We start from the raw sequence: 10,901 nt of genomic DNA, 5'->3' as shown, positions 1-10,901 counted from the left end.
AGGAATGAGAAAGCTTGTGGCTGGAGATAAGGACAGGCATGTTGCTTACGAGCTACTGCTGTGGGCAAACCAGACTTAATTTGAGAAAAAATAATGTTTTGGTAATTAAGGTAGATTTAGGTGGTGAGAAAAAAACCCAAACGTTAGAATTACACTTTTCCTCCCCCGTTTTTCAGGTTCAAGGTCACTCTACTCCAGACTGCTATACAACCTATGCACTCCTACTGTCATATACACCTGCTTCACTGTGGTCTCTCCGTGGACACCTGGAGCTGTTCCTCACCTCCTTCTACTCTGACCTTGGGATTCATAAGGCTGTTTCTCTTTTTTTTTTCCTTCCTCTATGATGTGCAGCATTTGGTCCTTTCTTACTTTCCCCCCAGGTACTACCACCTTGGCTAGAGGCTCAGCTGTGGCCTATGGGGGGGTCTGTTGAAGCCAAGTGGAACTGGCTGTGTCCAGTAAGGGGCAGCCCAGGCCTCTCCTCACAGCGGCCATCCCTGAGCCCCTGCTGCCAACAGCAGGGGCTGTGATTATAAATATAGCTGAGCCCTCTGAAGGAACAGGGTGGTTCTAGATTTTGGTATCACATGCTCCTCTGTTTTTCTATGATAATTTTAAATCTTTTTAAATTATTATAGACACAAGTAACAACCCTTTGTTTTGCAAGTATGAAAGCTCTTTGTAAAGGTATGTTTTCTTCTCTCCTAGTTATATATCCTTGTCTGTATTAAATGCTGTAGCTGCATCACCATTATACACACACCTCTAGTTTTGAAAGGTTTACATATGTTGGTTTCATGGTTTTGATTGTACACAGAAACCAATATTGATCAGGTTAGGAACAATCATAAAACAACTTAATGATTTAAGCCTACATCTGAAATGTCAACCAGTTTTGCTTGTATCTTTTACAGACTGCAAAATATTTTAGCACTTCACAGATGCTGTTATTTTCCAAAGTTTAAATTTAGTACATAAACATAATGTAAAGTTTCTTCAAGATCTGTTTTCCTGATGACCATTTCAGTAAAAGTTAACCGCATAGTCATCAAGACTATTGAGATGTGAACCACGTTCTTCCACTTCTTGCTTTTGAGAAGTTGTGGTAATATTTTATATAGAAAGGCCTTTTCTTTTTCCTTCGTCCTTCTAGATTGAGTTTGGAAAAAAAAAAACCTGTTGCTTTAAGCAAACATTCGATGTAGTTTCAACAAATCTTTGCTGTGTTTATATCTTTATTACTAACTAAGAGAGATAGATCTGTATCATGTTTTTAAGATTAAATTATAGCTATCTGTACAAGAGTTATCTAGTAAATGACAATAGGCTAAACTGCTTCAGCCTCTGAAGATGCTTCAAGTATGCTCATTATCTAACTTACGAGCATTTACCTTAACTCTCAAACTATGATGTCCCTTCATTGATGAAGTAATCTCTTCAGGGCCTTGATTCTCTGGAACATGAGCCCCTAGAAAATATAGTCTTCATAAGAGTACCTTAATCAAACATGATATGAATAAAATGTTGGGCACTTGCTGACTGAATTTAAAACAATTACTAAAGAAACATGTAGAGTGGCTGGATCAGAGAACAGGGAGACAGGTTTCACATTTTTATTTTTACATCTGGGTCCTATGTGACAGACAGATATTATGGTGTCTGGCATAGAATATGTATGTAGTCTAGGGAAGAGCTGAGTCTCTTAATCATCAGATCAGTTTCACCTGTCATTAATCTGCTTCACTTGGATACACAGAAAGTGAGGACAAGTACTGCCTGTGGTCCATGGTGAAAGTACAGTGGAACAAAGTGTCTCCCAAATGGTAGTTTATGACAGCTGTTAAATGTGTCAGAGGACCATGAGGAAGACTTACAGTCTATCTTTAACATTTCTACTTTAAATTGCTTTAAAAGGTGAAGAATAAGATATAGAAAGGGCAAAGAAAAAAATATCAGCTGTAATTCTTATACAGAAATTATCTTATAATAAAAAATTAAGATTTTTGTGATTACTTGAATCATGGGAGAGATGTAAACTCTTATTCGAAGGTGTTGAGATGGCTGAAGCACGTCTTCTATGAAGACAGACTGAGAAAGTTGGGGTTGTACAGACTGGAGAAGAGAAAACTCCAGGGAGACCTCAGAGCAGCCTTCCAGTACCTGAAGGGGGCCGATGGGAAAGCTGGAGAGGAAGATTTTACAGGAACACGAATGACAGACAAGGGGGAATGGTTTCAATCTTTAAGAGGGTAGATTTAGGTTAGACATTAGAAATAAATTATTTAGCATGAGGGTGGTGAGATGTTGGAAAAGGTTGCCCAGAGAAGCTGGATCACCCTTCCTTGGAAGTGCTCAAGGTCAGGTTGGATGGAGCCACTGTCACCCATGGTCTGATGCCGGTCCCTAGCACTAAATTCACTCAGTGCAGACACACACTCCTACTATCCATAGTCTCCCTTCAGCTGCTGATGTTGAGACCTTCATTCACTCCAGCTGCCGGCACCACAGACATTAGGATAACAAACACCAGTGACCTGACTCCAGTTGCAGACCCCAAATTCAATTACAATTATGTCTCTTGTTTCTGGCATCTAGAAGTTACAGCAATCACAGACAGGCAGAGACTGAGATTACATGGAAAGTGGGTTCAGAAAGGATTTAATAAGAAGAAAGGACAGACTACAATGATTCAGTGCAGATCTCAGTCAGAGAAGTGCAGTAACCAGTGACTGCTTGCACAGACTGTTTTACACTTCCTTCCTCTCCATACACACCCTGTCTTCTTTTCCCCAGGATCTCTTTCCTCTGAACATTCCTTAAAAATTTAAGGGTGCAAACTCTGTTATGGGTTATTAAATCATAAGAATAGTGGCATGCCTAAAGTTAGCTGTTTGATATTATGTTAAAAAATATTACTTCAGGAAAGACTGAAGAGAGTTTTGGGATGCCAGTGAGTGAACTAAGCAATTAATAAAAATTAAGAATACATAATTGACATGAGCATACATTTGCTAGCCCAATAGGGCCATTCTATCATTGTGAACAAAACAGCTTGGACAAAAAAACCTGTACTTATTTTTAATCAACATTTGTAAATAGTAACTATACTTTTAAATATAACTTTATTATAATTTATTTATATCTCATGAATTTATAGTGACAAGAATATTTCATACTTTCACTCAGATTATGTGAACTAGCTACTGCAAGTGTCTTACCTTATTTTAGGAAAAGTTATGTCAAAGCTTATCAAATCTTAAACATAATTTGCGTAGTCTTGTTATTGTTTGTATTTTCTGTGCCAATGTTAGATATCAAAACCAATGAATATTTTGCATTTGCTGTTGACTTCACAAACTTAAAATAACATTTGAGAGACAAAATTCATAATTACACAGCTCATCTTCCCTAAGAACACAATGCAGCAATGATGAAATAATAATTGAAAAATCTCTGCTTTCATAGTAAAAATATATTTCAACGTGGTTTGGTATTTTTATGGTAAGTGTTCTCAAAATTGCCTTAGTCTTAGCAAACACTTTTACACAGGTTCACAAGAAGACATGTGGACTTGAAACACCACATTTGGTCAGAAAATAATTGCAAAATTATACTGTATGTTAGTCAATCTGTCCTGGCACAAAGTATATTGATGCTTTCCTGTTACAGTAGGACCTGAGGCAATTTTTATTAGAGCAGGAAAAAAAAAAAGAGGTAAATTCCTGAAAGTCTGTCTTATCCTCCTTTGATAGTTATTATGCTTCAAAGTAAGGAAGTTTAGCTAACTGAAGAATAAAATGGAAGCTATTTCACACTCGTAATCTCTTTTTCTTCTAAACAACCCTTACCAGTTACCTAGAGAGTAGATAGCAATGATTGCTGCCATCCATGAGAGTTGACTGTATTGAACTGTTTTCATGTCATTATACCTTTGCATTTATTGCATCTGGATGGCTGTTTCTTCCCTCTCCTACCCTCCTTTCCTCCATTAGGCACAATTGCAAGGATACAAAAGATTTCTGTTGGGAAAATTTCAGAAATAATGTGCCTGAAAAATGTGTGTGAAAGAGTCGAAAGTAAATGTTCCTAAAAATATAGACCATGCATGGGGGAAAAGTTAGTTTTAGAAAACTTTACTGATGGACTTTCTTCCTATATAAATAAAAGGGTAGATTGTTTTTTTTTCCAGTTTTCTCAGAATGACGCTGAATATGATGCCCTCTACAGTGAAGGAAAGGGAAGAAAAGGAGAGTAATATAAAAAAAACAGATTTACTAGGAATTTAGAATTAGGCATGTCTATGCCATTTTTACAAGTGTAGTTCTACGCAGACTTAACTCAAATGTCAACAAGAATGTTCAGTCTTTCACTATGAAAATAAAGGTTGGCTCATGGAACCCCCTTAATCTTCTTTGTTTTGTATTTCTTTTAACTCTGTATCTCAATGTTATTATTTACTTATATTTTGTGATTATCAGGGATAACTGAAACTTGATAGAAAAAAATATTTTTAAAAGTTTTACTGTCCTTGCATATTCAAATGCTAGCTTTATACTTAGTGTCATCTACCTGGACATTTGCAAAGAGTTTGACACTTTCCCACACAACATCCTGGTCTCTAAATTGACAAAATATGGATGTGATGTGTGGACTAGCTGGTGGAAAAGGAATTGTCTGGATGGTCATACTCAGAGAGTAGTGGTCAACAGCTTGATGTCCAAGTAGAGGTCTGTCACGAGTGGCATTCCTCAGAGGTCAGTACTGGGACCAGTGTTGTTTAAAATTTTTGTTGAGGACATGGACAGTGGGATTAAGTGCACCCTCAGCAGGTTTGCCAACAACCCCAAGTTGTGTGGTGTGGTTGGCATGCTGGAAGGAAGGGAGGCCATCAACAGGCTTGAAATGTAAACCACATCAAATTCAACAAGGCCAAGTGCGAGGTCCTGCACCTGTGTCAGGCCAATCCAAAGTATCCTGGGCTGCATCAAGAGAAGTATGGCCAGCAGGTTGAGGGAGGTGATTGTCACCTTCTGCTCCACTCTCATGAGGCCCCACCTAGAGTGTTGTGCCCAGTTCTGGAGCCTCAACACAGGAAGGAAAGGGAGCTGTTGGAGCAAATCCAGACGAGGTCCATGAAGATGGTGAGAGAGATGGAGCACCACCTGAGAAAACAGGCTGAGAGAGTTGTAGTTGTACAGCATAGAGAAGACTGAAGAGAGACCTTATAGTAGCCTTCAGTACCTGAACGGGGCCTACAGGAAAGCTGGAGAGGAACTTTTAAAAGGGCGTGTAGCAACAGGACAAGGGGTAATGTCTTTAAACTGGAAAAGGGTAGATTTATGTTAGACATTAGGAAAAGATTCTTTAGTGTAAGAGTGTTAAGACTCTGGCACAGCTTACACAGGGACATTGTGGATGTCCCCAGCAGCGTTCAAAGACAGGTTAGACAAAGCTTTGAGCAACTTGGTCTAGTAGAAGGTGCCCATGGCAGGGCGGTTAGAACTAGGTGGTTTCAGGGACCATTCCAACTCAAACTTTTCTGTGATGCTATGATTCTTCTGAGTAACGCTACTTCTCTTACACCAAAACAGTAAATCTCTACTGTAAGTATATGGAAAGAAAGTGGTTTAAGTTTGCCTGCTATCCTGACTCTCAAGAAAAGTGTTTACAATAGAATGGCTTTAATTACATTTTCTAATTTTTTTTTTCACATGAAAGCATTTTATATGCCTAATATATCACAAGTGAACTGATTAACTCCTACAAGTTTTTTAATCAAGACAGAACACTAAGTCATGAGAATATTGACTCTTTAAATTCTTTCCATCCTATTTTTCTAGCACCTCTATTAAGGGGATGCTGAAATTATGAATATAGGTGTCATGATCATTCTAAAACACCCAGCAAGAGCTTCTGATCCTGTTCTTGTGAACTCTGAGAACCACTGAGTAAGTGATTATGAGTCTTCCTTCATCATGCTGCCAACAGGAGAAAGGCACTTATGGATGGGATCCAGTTATGAAAAGCTTCTGTCATTTATACGGTTTTACTTTAGTACATTATTATTTTAGAATAGCCACACGGAAGTCTGATTTCTTTATTTTGCAAAATCTATTTAAAAAAGACTCTGAGGATATTTCAAACTGTGCAACAATCACCTAAAACAACTGTTTCAGTAAATCAAAAGGTTACATCATTATAAGACAGGAGAACATTATTATAGGACAGAAAACAAAGGTGTTTCTTACCTGTAAAGCCCTTGTCACATTCACAAAGAAAAGTGTTTGGAGTAATGTTGCTGCAGTTACCATTGAAACATGTATGTGGCTGGCACTGTCCAACTAATTCTGTACAATTTTTTCCTATTTAAAGGGATAATAAGAACATTGAAATTTAGTACATTTTTTTTTTCCTGAAATGTAAAGTTTGTATGTAGAATATAACTTTTTATTTAGTAGGTAAGTGAATGTATAGGTAGGTATTGCTGCTAATGCTGATGACTAGATTTCACCAAAATTACTGACATTCTAAAGCAAGGCAGAAAGATATTCAGCCACTGTAATATGAGCTACTGTGTTCAACCTCATCTGCCAGATAGTTACAAATTAATGTATATCTTAAAATGCAGAAATTGTATTAGTACTGTAGTGTGTGTTTCTTTTTGACACAAATCTGGCTTACGTTTTCTTTCAGCATTGCAAATAAAGGATGTTCTCATTTAAGTCCAATCTGACCAGATTTTTCTTAATGTGTAGCTTTCTGGAAACTAATATTCCAATTATAAGTTGTTTATGTTATGACAGGGTCTAAATATCACATAATTATACTTGCCACTTGAATTGTTGCTGTGACATTATCCACACTTCAGCAATTTTTCAAATTTCTAATAAACCTAGTATTATGAGAGGCACTTTGTTCCTCCCTTACTCTTGCGCAGCCAAGCCCATAATATATAATGGTTTAATATCCTAGATCTTGTTTACATACAGCATATTTGCTGGACCAGTACTTCCGTACTTCCAGTAAAAAAAAATATGGCATTAGCCAACACTGTCCTGTATAGGCTAACAGAATATTTTAAGCATTGTTTGCTGATAATATTAAGTATGATGGTTGCTTTTAACAGAAATGCTTGTAAATCTCTCCATTCCTTTGAAATAAAGTAGTACCAGAAACTTTTTTATATTATTTTCAGAGCATTTTACACAGCCCCCAGAAGTCATAAAGGGCATAGAGAACATAATGCATATGATCAGAGTTTACCACTACATTACTAAACTGTGAATAATTATTACAATATTTTTCTCATAGCATTGAGTTACTCATACCTTCATAATCTTCTATTTGTAAATGCATAATTAACTAAATTATTATGCAGATTGAAAAGCAATAAAAAATAAATTACAGCAAACTTTATGCAACATATCCTTCATTTCTGTGTTCTATGAATCTCACTTTTTTCTGACTTATCAGTTGTGTTTCATAGCATAACAACACTTCTATGAAAGCATTCAAGTTCAGTCCCTCAAATAGCATCATTTGAATTTTGCTCCACAAATACAGAAAGAGCTGCAACAATTCTTTTTGTGATGTGAATTAATATTTCTGGCACTTTCTAAAGGATTCCCAAGCTCCATTGGTCTGAATGCATGAAAAATATAATTCCCGTCATTCCTTTTTCTTCCTCCTTGAAATGGTGACAATGGTTAGGTAGAACGCGTATAATTGTGCTATACTCTCTGCTAGCCTAATCCCAAACCCAGACTCAGTTTCTCCAAAGGATTTTGGATAAGTGCTACAATATTTCCTAGATAGAACGAGGTGATTTTTATTTATTTATTTATTTATTAAATATTAAATTGTTGATAATAGCATGTGCAAAACAATCTGGAAGAAAGGAGCAAACATTTAATTTTGCTTACTCTTCTAGTTACATGTTTGAATTTTCTAATTCAAATTTTAATTTAATCTTTTTTTTTCTCATATAATTTAAAAGGTCTTTAAATCAGGAGGAGATTGAATGAAATGTTAATTTCAATAAACTGCTCTTTTTCAGTAGTTTGGATAACTAACTCCTCTTTGGGAGCTTACTCCAAATGATTTTTTGGTGTAAGAACATGAACTGCTGAAAAAAACAAACACAAAAATCAGTTTCTTCTGTAAGTTCACAGATATTTACATTTGTCTCATGTTTAAGTGGGAAAGAAGCATGACAAGAACTTACTCAGTTTTTCCCCACAATGCACACATGAATGAAGCAAGTACAAACTATCTTCAAATGACTGCACGGTCTTCTGTAACTGACTACATGTAAAAGAGACTCAGTGCAGATATAGACAAACGATGGACAGTCAAACTATACAAAACCTTTGCTAATGATGTTCTCACTGTTTTATTATCAACTAAGAAAAATGTATTATCTGTGCAACATTTATTCTTAGAAAGGAAAAGGAATACCTGAAAATTGTGGAGGACACGTGCATTCATAAGAATCTCCAGAAAGTTCTGATTTCTCAGTGCAAGAGGCATTGTTGTGGCAAGGTTTAGTGGAGCACATATCAAACTTCTGGCAGAATCTTCCAGAATACTGTGAGAAACAGTGGCAATTATATGCTTTTTCCCAAACATGGCTTAGACACCTTCCATGCCCAGAGCATAATGGTGCATTTGGAGACTGTTGGCAAAACTGCTGTTTCACAGTTATGTTCAGACGAAGGCCCATGTTGCACAAAAGTGGACCTCCTTTATGAAGCTCTGCAAAGTAATGAGTTCCAACACCAAGCCAGTTAGGGTCAACTTTATGCAGTCCTCTTATCTGGCAAACAAAAATCAAGTGCTCTTGAAGAAAACCAGCTTTAGGGCAGTTAATAAATTCTTCCTTGGAGACATTTACCAAATTCATTCCATAGGACTGAAAGGATGGCTCAGAGGAGATGAAGAGACTATCACCTAATTGAAGCTGTAAGGGACATATCTGAGGGATACTGAGATACTGTTCTTCTGAGATTTCCCCAGTAATACTTTTTTTCATATTCCAGCATTCAGTGTAAAAGTCTGAACAGATGTTTTCCCTTGGTGTCCATTTTATTACACTAGATTTTGGTTCCACTCTCCATTCAGCAATCATTTGCCTCTCACATATTACCTGCCCATTTATAATGTGCAGTTGAAGAAAGCACACTAGCATGCAAACTGCTGATTTTGTAGTCATTGTTTCACCTGGCAGATGGGTGTTGTCTTTCACACCTGCTTCATTACTGAGATTAGCTTCAGAACACTTATTCCTTAAGGTTTGTCTGTATTTTCCGTGTCAGCCTGGGAATTCAAAGAGAGAATTTTGTTGTTTTTATTTTACTATTTTTTTTTACAGCAAATGAAATTGAAAATGAAAGCCTCATTTCAAGAATAGAAAATACACAATGAAGTAAGATCTACATCCAGATACACTGATGGGAAACTGGACAGAGTCTAGTTAACTGACCAGGACCATACCACTGTAACTTAAATCAGATTTTTACTGTTTACATCCCTGCTAGTGTTTTTATTTTAAATTTGTACATTCCATTGTACTTGTATGTGGAAGAGAAAGTGCTTAACAGCATATTTTACATATTCCTTCCCTCTGTTGACAAAACCAAATGATAACCAAGTTAATATAGTATATCTGTGGCAAAACTAACTAGTAAACCAGAACATCTAAGCTCTAGTAATGAGCTTTAACCATAGATGTTTTCCTGATTATGTGTTATCATTTATTTATGATAAAAATGGATATTCTGAAGATGTACATATATGAATTATGGCTTCAATGAAGAAAACATGCAAGTACATTCTCAACTCTTCTATGCTCACATAAACTCAGCAAAACAATTAAATCCCTAGTTATCAAATTATCTGTCTGAAAACCAAAGGTCTTTAATCATATGCTTGAGATTTTTTGATACACCACAATCAAAGCCAGCAGACTAGACAGCCCTCCAAAATTTTTCAATACAAAACTAATTTTTGTTTTATAAAACTATACTTAGGAAGGCACATAAATTGTCCTTCTGTATTCCTTTTTTCTTCTTTCATATTACTACATTGTGATTCATGAATGACACATTACTGCTTTGAAATCTCAAAGACACAGATTTTATAAATTTACTTCTTCATTCCTGTTTCTACATATAAAATAATTACAAATATTAGAATTTCACCTTTAAAAATCTTCATCAAAGAGGTGAGAAGCTCAGCCAATAGTTCTTCATCCTTTTTCCTCTGAAGAATTTGGTTATTGAAAATAATTGATTATAATGCTTCTATTTTACTTTTTAGAAAAGTTACTTGAATTTTCTTAGAGAAACAGTACTCTTTATATAAAAGGCTGAGCAATGAAACAGTTTGAGACAAAAGTACTACTAATGTAGTTAATTTACATATAGTGCTATCAGCCCATTTTGTAATACAGTGAATTACAAAACATGTGAAGTACCTTACATTCAGCTGATTGGAATATTTACATTAGTTTATTTGCATTTGAATTGAAACCTCTGTGAATGATAGATAAAACAAGAAAAAAAAAATAAAATAATTGCAAAACTTAACAGATCTTGCAGTAATGAGCAATGACCTTCAGTTAGACCTTGTATGTAAACATTTCTCAGTTGAATAGAATATGTAATAAAAATTCTATATACAAAACTATTTATGTGTCCAGTAATGCCTGATTTTAACTAAATCTGACTCTCAGTGTACTTCTAGCTTTTTATTTTATTTATTGCAACCAACTAATTTTCAAATTAAAATGAATCTACTATTATCAATCAATATTTTCAATATGATTTTCATTCTTCAGCTAAACACCTGCCTGATGATGGGAAGTGCTGAACGAGTCATTTTGCTTTACTTGTGTGCAT

The 10,901-nt window shown here is 35.7% G+C and overlaps 1 protein-coding gene across 1 annotated transcript in view; it reads right to left on the bottom strand.

The window, feature by feature from the left end:
- The window catches only part of EYS (eyes shut homolog (Drosophila)), a 199,014-nt gene extending 189,800 nt beyond the window's left edge, over positions 1 to 9,214 (bottom strand). The window contains exons 1-2 of the mRNA XM_010005111.1: positions 8,461 to 9,214; positions 6,252 to 6,365 (exon numbers count right to left, since the gene is read on the bottom strand). Of these exons, the coding sequence (XP_010003413.1) occupies positions 6,252 to 6,365; positions 8,461 to 9,214 (868 nt within the window). The remainder of the gene's footprint in view (positions 1 to 6,251; positions 6,366 to 8,460) is intronic.
- Positions 9,215 to 10,901: the final 1,687 nt, after the last annotated feature.

Source organism: Chaetura pelagica, unplaced genomic scaffold, assembly GCF_000747805.2.
Source record: "Chaetura pelagica isolate M959 unplaced genomic scaffold, ChaPel_1.0 scaffold289, whole genome shotgun sequence".
NCBI classification, from domain to species: Eukaryota; Metazoa; Chordata; class Aves; order Apodiformes; family Apodidae; genus Chaetura; species Chaetura pelagica.
The sequence above is the reverse complement of the archived record's forward strand: the minus strand, read 5'-3'. Positions and strand labels throughout refer to the sequence as shown.